Here is an 18,026-nt window from a genome sequence, read left to right as displayed (position 1 = left end):
TTAAGGGGGAAGAAGACATAAGGAACCCGTGGATAACCACCCGAGACAATGCTGCAAGAACAACAGGGTGGGACGCAGAGGGATTGATCTGGGGAGGTTTGACATTGCACAAGAGAGATGCTACGTCAGATTTTGCCTTGGTCCCTGTGTTTCTGGGAGAAGGAGTTAAAAAAAAAAGTCCAACAGCAGTGATTCATATTCCAGGATTCTAAACCTGGGTCTCACTCCCTGAAACCAGGTCCCCAACACAGGAATGTTAGAGCATCCCATGGAGACCTTCCCCAGGGACCTTGGCTCATCTGGGCAGCACCTCAGGATGTCCCATTCCCCACCTCTCCATGTTTGGTTCCTACCTCACTAAGGCGATTTGTGGTCAGGTCCCCCAGCAGCAGTGTGTCTGATGTGTGGGCCACCAGGTAGCGTTCCTTTCCCAGGATTTTTACTTCTTCCACCTCGTAGCCATAGTGTGACTTGAGTACCACTCGGGTCCCGGATGAGAGGTTCTTCACAATCACCTTGGTAGGAGATGAGTCTCAGCTCCCCCAGTCCGAAAGTGGGGGGAATGGGCTGTGCCCTTTTCCTACCGCCACAGTGCTAAGCAAAAGCACATCTTGTTTCCTTGCCTAGCCTGGGATATTCTTGATAAAAAGGACATCTCACATTTATAATGCTTTTACTATTTATAAAATGCTTTCATCTATTCTCTCTTTTGATGCTTATAATACAAGCGACTCTGAAAGTCCCACTGGGTTAATCACTCACCCTCTCTTCCTGTAGCGCTCCGTACAAACTTTTATAACTTCGCCATGTGTGCTATATTATTTTCGATACTGTGTCTCCTTCACTAGAATGATCTTCTCGATTAAGGGACAATATTCAAAGATAACCATCTTTGAATTCTCAATGCCTAACAGTGCTGACAGATAAAGAAAGGAAAGATACTTCTGGAGAAACTGAACGACTGAAGGAATCAATGAATAATAAATGAAGGAAAGGAGGGTAGAGGTAGAGAAAAGATAAAACTGGGTTCAGGAACTAAGGCATGAGCGTGCAACATCATATACAGTGAGTTCAGAAGCCCTAAAACAAAGGAATTCAGAATTATAGTCCTATTTATCAACTTCCCCAGCTGACATCCTATAGGGAGTCAAGTTTTACACCAGGAAGATGTAAATGGCAATCTCTGTACCCCTTAAACCTGGTATTTAACCCTTCTCTTACAATAAGCTGGAAGAACTACAGTGGGAAAGTTGTCAGACACATTCTGTTCCTCAGAACAGCTCTGCCAGAGGTTAAATTTGAGTCTATGTTCTTGCCAGACCACAGGGTAGTACTACAAGGATGAATGAGCCATGGCATGACTTCAGTGTGGTAGGCTATCAGCTGCTTACCTGGCTAGGTCCCACATACGTCAATTCAAACTTATTCTTGTAAATGCTCCTTCGGAGGCAGCAGTCAAACTGTTCCACTCCACCACACAGTGTGCCCTGGAAAGGAAAGTGGCAGCATAAAGGGTAACACACACAGTATAGCGGTGTGAAGAGGGTATTTAGAGACACTCTCAAACCCTAGGTTCTAGAATCTACGGAAGAGTTGGTGGTGAAAGGGCTGGCAATTTTTGGAAGTATCAGCAGGAAAGAGGTGGCACTTGCAGGACTTAAGAGCATTACATAGTTAGTGATGGGATATGAGGGAGAAACTAGCCCTGCCTATAAAACTCTTGACCCATGTGACCTCCAATAAAGTATGGATTTCTCTTTCCTGCCTGGAACATCAGAGTTTTAGACTGTGATCAAAAGGGAACAGGAGTTTCTCCAGTGTCAGGAGAGAGTGCTTTAAGACAGGTGGGATTTTTCTTAATTTGAAGAAGTCATCAAAGCACAAAGGGGTTACTAGTTGCATACCGCACAGAGTCGTGAGCCATCCCGCTTCCAGGCCAAGGCAGTGATGGTGTATAAGTTGGCAATTTCCTTGGGCTTTGCCTCTTCCCAGACGTTTCTCCGAGGACTCCAGTTGAGCACCCGAAGTCTGAAATTAAGTATGTGGCTGTTAAAAGAGATGGAGGCTGAGAAAAAGCGAAAATGGGCTTGTAATGGAAGGAAATGAGTTTTGCTACATCAGAGAACAGAGGAAATAAAAGAAAACAGACAAGGTGGCAGGGGATGGGGGGGTCTAGTAGGAGAGAACAAAAATGTTCAAGGGAAGTAAACTGGGAAAAATCAAGTCAAAAGTAAAATAGAATAAGAGAGATAGGAGTGAAAAAATAAAAAGAGATTGTGGATATTTAGAAAAATGAGCTGTTAGTATAGAGAAATATAGAAAAAGAAAAGAGAATTGCTGGAGTGAGAGAAGAAAGAAAGGAAGAGACATACATGAGACTGAAAGGGACAAAGACAGCACTGACAAAGCTGGGGTTAAAAGCACTCCAGGAAGATGGGACCTAGACTCCAGCTGTTGATGCACCGTTCCATCATTCATGCATTTATTCTCAAACAGCTGAGCACCTATGATATACTAGATGCTAATCTAGGCTTTGGAGACCTGAAAAAAAAAAATAGAGGCTCTCTTCTTAAGGGCTCTTCAAATTAGCCGGTTAGATACAAACACCAAAGGATAACAGAGTGTGATAAACACAAAGCCAGTAGTCTGAAAAGGCGCAACGGTAATACAAAGAAAGTAGAGATGAAGTCTGCTGTGGGGTCCTGGGGAGAGAGACACACACAACCAGAGCACGGTGCATCTTGGAACTGCTGGCATGCTAATGGATGGTGGGAGCAGGAAGAGGAAAATGTGCATGAATTAAACCTTGAGAATCACTTGATTCTGACGCTCAACCAATCTTCCACTCTGGGTGGGAAGCAAAACCGGGCTAAAGAAGAGTGTACACAGGGAAAGTAGGCAGAAGCCACAGCTGGACAGGGACCCACCTGTCATAGCTTCCCAGCACAACCGACTGGCCCCCAGGACTTGCTGCAGCTGTGGTGAACTCCCGCTCCAGAGGGTCACGGCTGTAGTCAAAAGTTTGTAGCACGTGGCCTTCCTTTCCATAGGCCACAATCCTCCGGTCACAGCCTGCAGCCACAATGCTGTTGGTTGCCCACGCCAAGGCATAGGGTGGGCACGGATGGTTCACCAACTTTCCCTAAGAGTAGAAGAGGGTTTCCGTCACTCTGAGGACACCACCTCAGAAATTTCTCATTCCTAGCATCTGACACACTCCCTTGGACGATTCTACTTGAGGAAATCTTTTCCCCAACATTATCCTGCATAACACATCCTAATCTGAAGACTTCATAAATTATCTTATACCACACACACATCTTCTATGACATTTTAATATATATGCACTTATCAATTTTATGTTCAAAGTGAAAGTCGCTCAGTCATGCCTGACTCTTTTCGACCCCATGAACTACGCAGTCCATGGAATTTTCCTGGCCAGAATACTGGAGTGGGTAGCCTTTCCCTTCTCCAGGGGATCTTCCCAAGCCAGGGGTCGAACCCAGGTCTTCCACATTGCAGGCAGATTCTTTACCAGAGGAGTCACAAGGGAAGCCCTTATGTTCAAAAGGAAACCTCAAAATACTTGTTTGGAGATCTTCAATACTCACCTAATAAGGCCCCCAAAGGAAGCTGACCTATACATCAACTAACACTATATAGGCCCACAGGGAATATACGACTCTTTTATTTTAGGAAGGGCACATTTAACTATTACACCAATAATTCTTATTGTAAATGATTCAAATAATAGAGGATTAAAACATGAACCTTCCTTTATTCCTCTATATTCTCCCTTTCAAGCATAAACAACTCTTTTTTTCTTTGAATTTATATACATATGTAAAACATTTTATATAAATGAGAATAATTTTCAATTTTCATTTCTCTCAGAGTCTTTATTCCCCTTTACCTCAAGGTCCATTCCACTTGATTCATCCCTTCCTATAACTATTAAGCTCTGGCCTCCTGAAAACAAACCCTCTTCTGTGGCCACATCCAGGTGTCTCTCTGCCTGAGGCCTCACCCTTCCAGCCTCCTCCCTGAGCACCATAATCTAAATTCCTTAGATGTCCAACCTCCCCTAGGACAGTGCTTGGGATTTCCTTCTCCCCTCTCCCAGGGCACCCTTTATTCATACCTGTGACTCTCCTGAACCTTCGTCATCAAAGAAATACCTAACAATGGTGCCATCTGCATGACCAGAGAGAATTCCTTTCCCAGAGCAACTAAAAAAAAGGGGAAAAGGGAGAAAGGAGAGACATAAAGGAAGCAGTTAGAACATCCTGTCTCCCCAAGAAAGGCCCCTTCCTCATCAGACACTACTCTACCTGTGGTTCCTGCTCCCAGCCCTCCCCATCGTTCACACTATGGTCCCTCAAGCCAAGACTCCCCTAGAGCTTCTCCTACCATTCCCAGGCTTCTGGGACACCATTCTTCCTTACTCACTTTGTTGTCAAGGACACCACATAAGAATCTGTCCCATAGATGGTAGATGATTTGTTAGTTTTGGTGTTTGCTAAACGAACCTGAAAATGGGAGAGTGGACACAAGTCTGTTTAGGCTACTTTCAACTTTACCCAGGACCTAAGGATCAAGAAATAAAAACACAAAAACTGTTCCCTGTGTGGTCTCCCCCCATTACGTATCTTGACCCTCAGGGAGAAGATTAACTATATACCTCTTTCCAGAACCATTATCCCCATTCACAGCCTCTCCTGTGTTTCGCTTCCCTCCTTTACCTTTCCTTCAGCCAGCCCAAAGACAATGATGTATTCTGCTGGCCACTGCAGGCAAGTAACAGCACTCTGGAAGAAAGCAAGAATGAAAAGGATAAGCCTGTCTATGTATATGAGCACAAAGATAGACAATCTAAACCTGAACAGCCTATCACATGCCACCACCCCAGCCGCCCACAGGGAAGGAGGGGAGGGGATGTGACTGGGCTCTAAGGAGGAAGGCACAGGGGAGTAAGCAGCCAGGCAGCACCACTCATGCAGCAGGAAGAGTCAGAGCCAGATATTAACAAATGCCAACTTCTGGCTGTATTTATAAGCAGATATACTGATATGTTTGTTCCTCCTGAACTGGTTAGAACATTACCGTCTGGATGAACTTGTTACAAATGACTTTCTTGTCACCCCTGCCAAATAAAGGAGAGAAGCATATTAAAAACCACAGCCACGAATAATTGCCACAAATGATGCTGGGGGAGGGGAAGGAGTTGCAGACACCATCCTTGGCCCACCAGTGTTGCCTGTCACTCCACGGAAGCCCTCAGAGGTGTAAGAAGGAGCCAGAGTAGCTTTGGAAGAATAATAAAAACAGAACATCACTCCTGGCTCCTCAGGATCTCAGAGGACCTCCTTGTTGATCTAAGACTGATTCCTCCAGGGATGGGATCACAGGAAACACAGTGTAGGCAAAGGGAGGGCAGCAACAGACTCCAGAAGGCCCCTGCCTTCCAAGCCCCAGCGCGGCTCCTTATGCTCTCCACTCCCCCTTCCCAGGGGGACATTTCTTCCCACCTTGCCCTTCTTCTCTGGGACACCCTATCTCCCAATCTCTATCCTCACCAGTCTTCTCCAATCTTGTAGACGTAGATGATGTTGTCAGTCTGTCCTATGGCAATCTTAGTGGAATCAGGAGAAAAAGCCATGCCCTTCACCATATAGCTCTTCCTGCCATACTAAGAGTCAAAAAAGAAAAAAAAAAAGGAAGAAAGAAAAGGACAGAAGAAAGAAGTAATGAGTATACTGAAAAGAGAAGAAAAGGTGCATGTGTGATGGTGGTGGGCTTGAGGGCTTTGTACTGAACAAAGGAAGGGCAGGCCATTTCCTATGCCTGTGGCTAGGAAGCAGGTAAGGAAGCCTTCTAGGTTTTTAAGCTCCCATCAACAGATTAAGGTACATGTGAGTATTCCCTTCACCTTCATGTCAGCTGGTTTGGTGGAGAATTTATCTCTTCGCTCCCCATGTTCATCATACAGTAAGACGACACGGTCCACTGTGCAGACAGCAAATTTGGCATTGTTCTGGGACCATGCCATGCAGGTGACCTTTGCAGCTCCATCCTGCAGAGGTAAAGGGGACAAAAATAATCCAGACGCTGGTGGAGAATGCTAGGTCTAGTTCCATTAGCATTTCTAGGTCCATTACTTCTAGTGTGACTTTGGTCAATTTTCCTTCTAGCACAGTCCTTAAAACAAAGAGATGCCCATGATCTGTCCAGGTCTCTGAGGCCTCAGAGCCCTGGATGGTGGGAACAAACTGCTTCTAGAAACCATAATGCAAACGCACTAGGAGGTAACACAGTAAGTAAGTACCAGTGTGTCCCTACCGTGGCCTTCTTATTCCCTCATTTTGCTACTGAAATAAATGCAACTGGTCTGAATAAGTTTTGGTCTTTAGCCATTAATTCAATTAATGTTTTTGAGTACCATACTGAAAAAGGCACTTGGCCAAGGGCTGAGAGAGACAAAGAGCAAAACGTGGTTCCTGCCCAAAGATCTAAAAAGGGAAAAAGTCCCATAAGGGAGTCACATGCAAAGCACTATAACAGTTTGGAAAAGCCTGAGATAATTTTCCATTTAAATGATCAACACTAAGCTTTGAAGAATGGATACAGTTAAGTAGGGAAATTCTTTGAGGTAGAAGAAATGGCATGAGCAAATAACAAGTTCTGGTGAATAAACAGTCATTTAATTTAGCTGACACTACATTGTTAATAGCAGAGCAGAAGGGGGAAGGCAGGAAAAACAGATGGAGGCCAATTCAGGAAGGCTCTTTGAAGCTAGGCTGAGTTTGGACTTATTTGGGAGAAAAGAGAGAGACAGTAAAAGTTCTGGAATGGGAAATAAAATAATCACAGTTGAGACTTAGGATTCAAAAAATGCCTTTGTTTTTTATTTTTATTTCTGTCATTGTTGTTTTTTCCCTTAACAATTCACTTCACAGAGGCCCAAATTAGAAGTGATCAACTCCTGGTGAATTATTCTTGCCATGTCTGTCCCTTCCACCACCAGCCCTGGTGGTCTATGCAGCAGGTTCTGCACTAAGGATTTCCCTCCTAGAAATTAAAAAAAAAATCTAGTTTCTGCTCCGTTTGATTAACTACTTGGGCTGTAGAGCCCTGGCTTAAAACATTGGTAATTTTTACTCCTAACCTACCCACTTTCAACGTCAGAGGTAAAAAGGGCCTTTTCTTTCCATCAAAATCCTCAAACCAGAATCAGAAAATAGTCACCCCACCACCTTTAGCCTTCTCCAACTCTGACTAAATTAGGTTAGGAGTGTTGAAGGCTCCTCATCAATTGTTGCTGACCAACTTCCTTCATCATTTTGCACCATCCTGGGCACTTACTTAGTCCTTTCCTGCATCTGACATCACCTTATTTTGAAAGATTGAAGGGAGATTTCATTTCCAATTATTCCATTAGGGTAAAGGAATTTTCAAAATACAGATTCAAAGCCATGAGTACACCTCTCTTTTGTTCTAGTTTCCTTCTATTTCCCTAAAGCCACATGCTCTGTGAAGCCTTCCTGATTCCCATAATCAATCAATTCTCCTTTCTCTACAATATGTACCTCACAGGACTGTTGTGAGGATTAAATGAGGTAGCTGCTAAGTCGCTTCAGTCGTGTTCGACCCTGTGTGACCCCATAGACAGCAGCCTACCAGGCTCCCCTGTCCCTGGGATTCTCCAGGTAAGAACACTGGAGTGGGCTGCCATTTCCTTCTCCAAAATGAGGTAGAGAAGAGGATAATAGCTAAGTTTTAATGAGCACTACAGATTAGGCACTTTGCTAAGTGTGTGATATGCATTATCTCACTTTATCTCATTACTGAGTTAGATGCTACTTTTATGCATCTTTTCCAGATGGAGGCACAGAAAGTCTAAGTAATTTGCTCAAGTTTACAAACACAGTTTAAGCGGCAGTATCAAGATTTAAATCCACGTGTACGGATTCTATATTCCACAACCCCAACTTCTTTATTTATGCTGCCTTGGTACACATTAAACATTCAACTATGACAGATATTCTTGCTTTGTATTATTTTGTCCTTTGAATTTTGAATATCGTTCTCTCTTGTCTAACAGTTTTCTTGCTGCTTTTTAGTTTACAAGGTTCTCTTGTGTATACTACTGCCTTTAACTCTTTCCCCTAATCCCCTCTAGCTGCGATTACTATTATTCCCATTTCCAAATGTAAAAGTTTGGATGAGTGCTTAAAGAGCCTGTGCGATAAAGGCTAAAGTATCCGGTCATTTATTTAAAGTAGTGGTGACGCTAGGACTTGAATTCTGGTCTCCTAACTCCAAAACCCAGCCTTTCTTCAGCATGTTCTAGGGTTACATCCCTAGTGCCCAGCCTCTTCTGAATCTGAGATTTTCACCACCAGAACGAACGGTGTGGTCGCCTGCACTCCCTTCGGTGGGACATGCACCTAGAGCGCTCATTTAAGCAATGTAGATTATTGTTAGTTGTTTACACACGCGCTTCTTCCTCTAGTACGAGCCTCTCGAAAGCAAAGGCAACAACTGAGGAAGTTCTGGATCCCCTGGAGCCCCAGCATGGGACCTGGTACACAACTGATCCGTTAAATGAAATGAACTGAAAGCTACGGTGCTCAGCAGCCCCCTCTCCCCTACTTCACGCTCTATCGACGGAGCAGAGTCCGTATCACCGCTAAAGCCTTCGGTCTTCTGCACACAGTAGGCGCTCACCGTTTTTAAACTTCAATCCCCCACTTTCCGTGGAACACTAAGGCGGGCGAGGGAGGGAAGAGGCACGCGACTCCTCACCTGAGGGCTCAGCAGCGTCCTCAGGTGCTTCAACTGCATGACGAACACCTGTCTCTCAGATGCCTACAGACAGCGACAACTCCCGTGGTTACCTGGACAACCCGCCACGCAGCCGCAGCGACGGCCGCTGACGCACTAGCGACCTGAGCGCGACACGCGTCGCAAGGTCACCACGCAGTTTCGCAGCTTAGCAAATAGAGCGCGCGCAGGCGCGTTGAGATCTAGGGCGGGACCCTGAGAGGGTTTGCTGACTTCTCTTCTCGACCAATCCCGTCGCGGCATGCAAACCCAAACTCCAGCCACTCCCACAAGGCTTCGGCAAACTCCGGGGTCCTACGTAATCGTAGTCTCTCTAGGTGTTTGATGTTCGTAAACGCTACTAAATGCTTTCTTTTAATCCTTACAACCCTGGAGAAAAGCAGGGCAGTTGCTCTTACAGGCCTTTTACAGTTGACAGAATGGTACCCAAATAGGTTATATAACTTGCACAGGATCACAAGGCTAATAATGAATACTCAGTATGTGTCTGCCAGGTACGGTACGAAGTGTTGTACATGTCTCACTTAATCTCAAAGCCACCTTTTGACGGTGATAACATTATTAGTCCCACTTTACATAACGGGAGACTCAAGATTAGAAGGCTCAGTTGTCTAACCTAACACAGCGGGTTAAGGACGAACTGGGATTCAAGCCAGAGAGCTGGGGGACTTTGGATTCCTTCTCAGTGTCTAGCTCCTTATCTCCGTGCCATGCTACTATATATCGTGTGACACTCTCATTCCCAGAAATGATGTATCCAGAGTCTGAGAGAAATGTGCTTTGGAACCAGTGGTCAGAGGGAGGTAAAGCACCCTACTTTTGAACTAAAAAACGGTGGGTTTAAGACTCCTGCTTAGATCAGGATGCTTTTATGGTTTAGGGCAGAGGACAGACCAAAGCTTGGCTCACCTAACAGATTTAGTCTTGTGATAACCGGGGTTGGAGCTTGGATAAGTATCAAAGATACTTCTTGACTTTGGATTGGGGTTCCTTTCAGAGGATGTAATTGATGTAATTTCTTATAACAAAGTAGAGTGATCAAGATGCAGAAAAGGGAATTTGTTCATAAGCCTCCACTGGGAGGGTCATACGTTGACTGATCACACGAAGACTGTTACCTTCCAGACAGTGTAGCTTGTGCTGTCCAGAAAGATTCTGGGTTCTGAAGTCTCTCCCCCTTAGTGTTTACAGATGTCAACAGGTATTTCTTTCACTGGCACCAACCTCCCCTTGGAACTTGGGAAAAAGTGGAGGACAGTCCCTATTTTCACAGGAAACAAGTAGGCCCCAGAGCCCAAATTATAATTCTTTTGACAGGAGGGTTCCAACCCCAGTTTTATTTCCATAATGCTCCTCTGGATATAATGGCAGAGAGTAAATATAAACTCATTTATTCTTTACAATTATTATTGGCTTTGACTGAATGAACAGAGAGACATACAGACAGACAAAAGGGAAAGCAAGGACAGGGAAGAATAGGCATAGAAATGCACAGGAGAGGAACACTTTGCCCCCCGGGGATCCATTAATCTTTCATTTGTTCCAAAACCCTGTTCAGTCCTTTACTGATTAGTAGCTCAGTGTTGATGAAGTCAGTGGAATAAATGATGAAGAGTTGGGGTGCCAACGTGGGCAGTGAAGATAAAAAGGCTCCTGGCCCTCTCATGTAACATAACTTTATTTTCCACTGGTGCACAAAGAATTTATATCCTCCATTTTTTCCCCCTGCTCCTCATTCTTACCCAACAAAGAATCGAGGGCCCTAGTTTTCTATGTCCCTTTCTGGCCCCTCTCCACCCATTCTAGACTGAAGAATCAAAGCAAACACCTTCAAATACGAGTCTGCTCCTGTCAAGTTGGTAGTGGTGGTGTGAGAGGCCCTTGTGGTCAGGGGAGAGGCAGTGGAGAAGTGTCTTCAGCATACTAGACAGTATCGCATACAGTCAGCTGCAGTTTGTCCAAGAACCTTTATTGGAAAAATGTCCAAGGGGTGAGACCACCAGCAGCTGGAGGGGCTGCCCGTGAGAGGGGGAGCACCTGAGGCTCCATGGAAGACGTTGGAGTAGTGCAGTGCAGCGTCTGCCTCCAGATCCAGACAGTTCCTTTTATTTTCTGGGGGAGAGGGAGTGCCCACAGAAATACTGCTCTCTGAGACCCGGAGGCAAGATGTGGGGGCAGCTGGGGATGCCAAGGGTCTTGATGCAGGTGAAATGGGGGCCCCATTTGGGACCTAGTGGGATAGGGTTGAACAAATGACTCTCCTCTGGACCTGGGGGGTGGAAGGATATATCCCATCTGATATCCACTCCCCAGGTCCAGGGGCTCAGAGCCTAACAGACCTACCTTCTGGCCCTGCTCACAGTGGAAAGAGGATGGATACCAAGCCTGAGATTGTGGGAGTGCCATTACCCTCTGGGAAACTGTGGGATCCTTCAGTCTTGGGCAGATCACCATCTTGGGCTCTCCCTGACCCCAGCCCCAGCCCCAGATTATTAGTGCATCCGTCTTCTGGTTCTGCTTCTTCACTCATACGTCAATAGTATTGATGGATGGTGACTTTTTCTGTGAAAGAAGATGGCCTGAGTCTCTAATTTCAGGAAAGTGATAGTTTCCTCTATCCCAAATTTCCATTCTCCCTCTTCTTCTGCCCCTGCGTGACCCTCTCCCTTTCCCTCGATGCTTCCAGACACAACCCCCCCGCTTCCCGCCCTCACTGGCCCCACATCACCTGTCTTGTCCCCACTGGCCTTCCCTGAGGACTCTGTTCCGGTCCCTTCCCCTTCTCCTTGGGGTTGTTGTTGGAGTCATTGTCCTTGATGATGTCATACTGACGGCAGAATAGCCCGATTACAGCTGAAACACAATCATAAAATCTGAGCCTTTATCTTGACCTCCCCACTCATAGCCCTGAAGGGCAGTGACATACCCGCCATTTCTAGAAAATCAAAGAAGAAAATCTTTGAATTCCTGTTTCCCATGCACGTTACATTCTTCATCATCCTTTCTGGGCTCCCAACAGCCTCCTCTCCCTTTCTTCGAACTTTTCCTGCTTATCTCCTACAACTGAACATCTCCCCACACCGTTGCTCTCACCTTCTCCCTACAACCTTCACCAACTCCCACCTTCACTCAGCCCCACTTAATCCACAGTCTCCCATTCAGCTGCTTACTCACCAGCCCACATGAGCAACACCACCACAATGATGACCACCTCCCCCGTCTGCAGTGGTCGCTCTCCATCCAGACCCTCCACTGTGATGTCACCTGAGAAGGAAAAGAAGACAGACCCCAGGTTCTGGGGAGCAACTAGAGAGCTATGCCTGTGCAGACAGTTCAGGATGGAGATGCTGGGGACTAGAGTCAGTGTAGACCTGTCGCAGCACCATTGCTGGTAGCCACTCTCTGGGAAGCTGTTGGTGGACAGGTAGTTAGAGACCAAACAGCAGGAGGGCTGCAGGTCAGGTGCTCACTCATGCAGGCTGCAGCTGCTATGAACTGAGGCTGGGTAAAAGGAAGCTTTAAAGCCCTTCCCCCCAAACAATTCCTTACCAGCCTGTCTAAACTCAGTCTCCTGCCAACCTGCTTTCCTTCCTTTCCTGGCAGTACAATGAATTATATCATCCTTCTACTCATCTAAGCTAGACTGCTGCTTGCTTTGCAGAAGTAAACAGGAGGCCAAAGACCAGGTAAACAGTCAGAGAATCCAAAGCTTTAGGGGGTGAGGAATAATCGAGACTCTCACCTGGGCTTGAGCTGTTGGAGGGTAGCCGATCAGACCCCTTGAGAGTTCGGAAGTGCACCCGTGGCCCTGGGGGGCTTTCTCCCCGGAGGCCAATGCTCCTGACCTGCACTGTGTAGTCACTGTCTTCAGCCAGGCCCCAGAGAGCACAGGCCCGAGTCGTGGTGTTCACCTCTCGGATCACACGTTGCCCAGGGCCATTCTGTCGCTGCAGGGAGATGATGAGAGAGGAGGACAGCCTCACCTGGGACCAGTCCACAAAGCTTAGCCCAGGATTCTTGAACACCCAAGCATTCTGGAGGACTGGGGTGGGAAGGGTAGCTTAAGTCAGGGAACCCCAGGTACCTGTCTCCCAGGGCAGGGAGGGGAGTTGGTGGGGGTGGGGGGTGGTGACCAGAGGGAATGCTCAGAGATCCAAGGACACAGGTTGGGGCAGCAGAAGGGTGATTCATACTTGCTGGGAAATGGAGTAGCCAATGACGATGTTGCCTTCTGGGACGTCCCAGGACACAGTGGCCGAGTTGGCTCTGAGGTGAGTGACTGTCACATTCACAGGAGACGGAGGCCGGTCTACGGGCGCCAGTGTGTGAACAGGTTACTAGGGTCCACCCCCAGACTAGCTCTGGTGACTCCTCACCTGCTCCCCTTTTACTCACCTGCTCGCACAAAGCCCAGGTCGCAACTGACCAGCAGGAGTACCGTGGGGCTTAGATATGGGGAGAGGGGCATTAGCGAAGCCATCGTCCCCACCGAGTCTGCTGGGAGGCACCCGGGCATCCGTTTGACATCCAGGCGGGGCTCCTGGAGGTGGCAGGAGTTGGGGGGGGGCGGGGGTCAAGGACTTGCCAGAAAGCATAAGCGGGCAGCTGCTCTCCCTCCTCCCCACACCCCACAGCAGCCCCAGAACCCCCCTTTCCCCTTGCCTTGCCCACCCCCGCAGCACCCCGGCGCCCTCAGTTCGCGCCTCTGCTCTGCCCACACCCACCTCCGCCGGTCCTCGCGGTGGGTCAGGCCTCAGGGGGCTGCTCGGTGCCCAGAGGGCGGCCCATCGCCGACTCCGTGGCGCTGTCCCTACCCCATCCCGGCGCGGGCCCGGCCAGGCGGGCAGCGCGGGACCGAGCTGCGGGCAGAGAGCGGAGGCGTAGCGGGTGCGGGCCGCGGGCCCCCGGAGCCCGCAGAGCTCGGACCGGCCGCGCAGTCTGTCCGGGAGCAGGGGGCGGTGCCCGCGCGGCCTGGCGGCTGGCCTGGGTCCCCGGGGCGCGAGGCAGTGCGGCTGCCCCCGCCGGCCCCTGCAGCACGATGTGACCGTCCCGGCGCGCCAGCTGCCGTCTTCTGCAGAGCTGGCCTCGGTCGCTCAGCCGCAGCCCGGCCGGGACGTGCGGGCCCGCCCCGCCCCGCTGGGGTTCTCGCCGCCGTCATCACCGCCCCCCCAACCCGGTTCTTTCGGGGCTCCTCCCACGACCCTCTCATTGGCGGCCTCCAGGGCCCCCCATCCCTCCTGATCCCGGCTCCCGTCTGCTGAGCCCCCGCAGGGGGTTGGGGGGAGGGGACGTCCGGAGAGGCGCAGGTGCGAGGGTCTCGGGATCTGAGAGGCCCCTCCTCCAGCAGATGGAATTAGCCAAGTTGGGAAGAGGAACTCCACCTTCGGTGCGCGAGGGGACAGTCATGGAGATAATAATTATTTTGACAATCTCCTACTTGTAGACTGCGTCAGCTTTTAAGTCTCTTCCCCATTCATGATCTGATATTGATTCCCTTCCTTTTCTCATTCATTCTTCCACTTATTAGGCAAATATTTATAGAGCTTTCTCTATGTGTCTGACATGTTAATAGCTGGAGATACAGCGATTATTAAGGGTTTTGGGTTTATAGGGGAAATTTAAAGAGCGACGACCTGTCTCAGCTCTGCGACTCACTGTGTGGCCTTAGGCAAATAGGTTAATCTAAGTTTCAGGTTTCCCACCTGTAAATCAAAGAATGCAAAACCTCACAGGGCTGCTGTGAGGATCAAATGACACAATATTGGGGAACGATTTTTAAAAATCTCATAACACTGTGTGAAGAGAGATTATTCTTAATTTGCACCAATTTGTTAGTTACATCATTTATTCAATAAACATGTAAATCCTTAAATTATTTCATGCTTTGGTTGAGCATGAGACCTGGAGTGAGAACCTGGATGTGAGTCCCAGTTCTCTCCACTGTGTAATCTTTAGCAACTAACTTAACTTCTCTGAGCTTCAGTTTCATCATCTGAAAAATGAGCATGTCAATATCACTTTTTTTTTTTAAATTGAATTAACAGTTCAGTTCAATTGCTGAGTTGTATCCTACTCTTTTCGACCCCATGGACTGCAGCACGCCAGGCTTCCCTTTCCATCACCAACTCCCAGAGCTTGCTGAAACTCATGTCCATTTAGTCGGTGATGCCATCCACCCGTCTCATCCTCTGTCATTCCCTTCTGCACTGCCTTCAGTCTTTCCCAGCATCAAGGTCTTTTCCAATGAGTCAATTCTTTGCATCTGGTGGCCAAAGTATTGGAGTTTCAGCTTCAGCATCAGTTTTTCAATGAATATTCAGGACTGATTTTCTTTAGGATGGACTTGTTGGATCTCCTTGAAGTCCAAGGGACTCTCAAGAGTCTTCTTCAACATCACAGTTCAAAAGCATCAATTCTTTGTTGCTCATCTTTCTTTAAAGTCCAACTCTCACATCCATACATGACTACTGGAAAATCCATATCTTTGACTGGATGGACCTTTGTTGGCAAAGTAATGTCTCTGCTTTTTAATTTGCTGTCTAGGTTGGTCATAGCTTTTCTTTCAAGGAGCAAGCATTTCTTGATTTCATAGCTGCATTCACCATCTGCAGTGATTTTGGAGCCCCTGTATATTGTCACCCTGCTTATTTAACTTATATGCAGAGTACATCATGAGAAAAGCTGGGCTGGAAGAAGCACAAGCTGGAATCAAGATTGCAGGGAGAAATATCAATAACCTCAGATATGCAGATGACACCACCCTTATGGCAGAAAGTGAAGAGGAACTAAAAAGCCTCTTGATGAAAGTGAAAGAGGAGAGTGAAAAAGCTGGCTTAAAGCTCAATATTCAGAAAACGAAGATCATGGCATCTGGTCCCATCACTTCATGGCAAATAGATGGGGAAACAATGGAAACCAGTTCAGTTCAGTTCAGTTCAGTCGCTCAGTTGTGTCTGACTCTTTGCAACCCCATGAATCGCAGCACGCCAGGACTCCCTGTCCATCACCAACTCCCGGAGTTCACTCAGACTCATGTCCATCGAGTCAGTGATGCCACCCACCCATCTCATCCTCTGTCGTCTCCTTCTCCTCCTGCCCCCAATCCCTCCCAGCATCAGAGTCTTTTCCAATGAGTCAATTCTTCGCATGAGATGGCCAAAGTACTGGAGCTTCAGCTTTAGCATCATTCCTTCCAAAGAAATCCCAGGGCTGATCTCCTTCAGAATGGACTGGTAAGCGTCTTTTAATTTCATGGCTGCAATCACCATCTGCAGTGATTTTGGAGCCCAGAAAAATAAAGTCTGACACTGTTTCCACTGTTTCCCCATCTATTTCCCATGAAGTGATGGGACCAGATGCCGTGATCTTCGTTTTCTGAATGTTGAGCTTTAGGCCAACTTTTTCACTCTCCTCTTTCACTTTCATCAAGAGGCTTTTTAGTTCCTCTTCACTTTCTGCCATAAGGGTGGTGTCATCTGCATATCTGAGGTTATTGATATTTCTCCCTGCAATCTTGATTCCAGCTTGTGTTTCTGCCAGTCCAGCGTTTCTCATGATGTACAGAGACATTACTTTGCCAACTAAGGTCCGCCTAGTCAAGGCTATGGTTTTTCCTGTGGTCATGTATGGATGTGAGAGTTGGACTGTGAAGAAGGCTGAGCACCAAAGAATTGATGCGTTTGAACTGTGGTGTTAGAGAAGACTCTTGAAGGTCCCTTGGACTGCAAGGAGATCCAACCAGTCCATTCTGAAGGAGATCAACCCTGGGATTTCTTTGGAAGGAATGATGCTAAAGCTGAAGCTCCAGTACTTTGGCCACCTCATGCGAAGAGTTGACTCATTGGAAAAGACTCTGATCCTGGGAAGGATTGGGGGCAGGAGGAGAAGGGGACGACCCAGGATGAGATGGCTGGATGGCATCATGGACTCGATGGACGTGAGTCTGAGTGAACTCCAGGAGATGGTGATGGACAGGGAGGCCTGGCATGCTGCGATTCATGGGGTTGCAAAGAGTCAGACACGACTGAGCGACTGAACTGACTGAACTGAACTGAACTCTGCATATAAGTTAAATAAGCAGGGTGACGATATACAGCCTCGACATACTCGTTTTCCTATTTGGAACCAGTCTGTTGTTCCATGTCCAGTTCTAACTGCTGCTTCCCGACCTGCATACAGATTTCTCAAGAGGCAGGTCAGGTGGTCTGGTATTTCCATCTCTCTCAGAATCTTCCACAGTGTATTGTGATCCACACAGTCAAAGGGTTTGGCATAGTCAATAAAGTGTCAGACTTTATTTTTTGGCGCTCCAAAATCACTGCAGATGGTGATTGCAGCCATGAAATTAAAAGATGCTTACTCCTTGGAAGAAAAGTTATGACCAACCTAGATAGCATATTCAAAAGCAGAGACATTACTTTGCCAACAAAGGTCCGTCTAGTCAAGGCTATGGTTTTTCTAGTAGTCATGTATGGATGTGAGAGATGGACTGTGAAGAAGACTGAGAGCCGAAGAATTGATGCATTTGAACTGTGGTGTTGGAGAAGACTCTTGAGAGTCCCTTGGACTGCAAGGAGATCCAACCAGTCCATTCTAAAGGAGATCAGCCCTGGGTGTTCTTTGGAAGGAATGATGCTAAAGCTGAAACTCCAATACTTTGGCCACCTAATGTGAAGAGTTGACTCATTGGAAAAGACCCTGATGCTGAGAGGGATTGGGGGCAGGAGGAGAAGGGGATGACAGAGGATGAGATGGCTGGATGGCATCACTGACTCAATGGACATGAGTTTGGGTAAACTCCAGGAGTTGGTGATGGACAGGGAATCCTGGCATGCTGTGATTCATTCACGGGGTCGAAAAGAGTCGGACACGACTGAGTGACTGAACTGAACTGAAAAGTAAAGTCTGTCACTGTTTCCATTGTTTCCCCATCTATTTGCCATGAAGTGATGGGACCAGATGTCATGTTCTTAGTTTTCTGAACGTTGAGTTTTAAGCCAATTTTTTCACTCTCCTTTCACTTTCATCAAGAGACTCTTTAGTTCTTCGCTTTCTGCCATAAGGGTGGTGGTGTCTGCATATCTGAGGTTATTGATATTTCTCCCGGCAATCTTGATTCCAACTTGTGCTTCATCCAGCCCAGCATTTCACGTGATGTACTCTGCATATAAGTTAAATAAGCA

At 47.3% G+C, this 18,026-nt stretch overlaps 2 protein-coding genes across 3 annotated transcripts in view; both read right to left on the bottom strand.

Moving 5' to 3' along the window:
• The window catches only part of IFT172 (intraflagellar transport 172), a 37,032-nt gene extending 28,079 nt beyond the window's left edge, over positions 1-8,953 (bottom strand). For both annotated transcript variants that reach the window (XM_040224358.1, XM_040224359.1), the window contains exons 1-11: positions 8,806-8,953; positions 5,930-6,073; positions 5,577-5,689; positions 5,104-5,143; positions 4,743-4,808; positions 4,450-4,529; positions 4,142-4,229; positions 2,928-3,142; positions 1,905-2,028; positions 1,392-1,487; positions 354-515 (exon numbers count right to left, since the gene is read on the bottom strand). In XM_040224358.1, coding sequence (XP_040080292.1) covers positions 354-515; positions 1,392-1,487; positions 1,905-2,028; positions 2,928-3,142; positions 4,142-4,229; positions 4,450-4,529; positions 4,743-4,808; positions 5,104-5,143; positions 5,577-5,689; positions 5,930-6,073; positions 8,806-8,844 — 1,167 coding nt within the window. In that variant the 5' untranslated portion in view covers positions 8,845-8,953. The remainder of the gene's footprint in view (positions 1-353; positions 516-1,391; positions 1,488-1,904; positions 2,029-2,927; positions 3,143-4,141; positions 4,230-4,449; positions 4,530-4,742; positions 4,809-5,103; positions 5,144-5,576; positions 5,690-5,929; positions 6,074-8,805) is intronic.
• Positions 8,954-10,792: 1,839 nt separating this feature from the next.
• Positions 10,793-13,789, bottom strand: FNDC4 (fibronectin type III domain containing 4). The gene is made up of 7 exons (XM_040224389.1): positions 13,569-13,789; positions 13,240-13,384; positions 13,038-13,153; positions 12,587-12,791; positions 12,019-12,108; positions 11,573-11,697; positions 10,793-11,406 (listed from the first exon to the last, which is right to left on the bottom strand). The coding sequence occupies exons 2-7, from the start codon at positions 13,358-13,360 to the stop codon at positions 11,371-11,373; spliced, it is 693 nt and encodes a 230-aa protein (XP_040080323.1). The 5' UTR covers positions 13,361-13,384; positions 13,569-13,789; the 3' UTR covers positions 10,793-11,370.
• Between the last annotated feature and the right edge of the window lie 4,237 nt (positions 13,790-18,026).

This window comes from Oryx dammah, unplaced genomic scaffold, assembly GCF_014754425.2.
Source record: "Oryx dammah isolate SB20612 unplaced genomic scaffold, SCBI_Odam_1.1 HiC_scaffold_25, whole genome shotgun sequence".
NCBI lineage: Eukaryota > Metazoa > Chordata > Mammalia > Artiodactyla > Bovidae > Oryx > Oryx dammah.
This window is presented reverse-complemented; position numbering and strand designations above follow the sequence as displayed.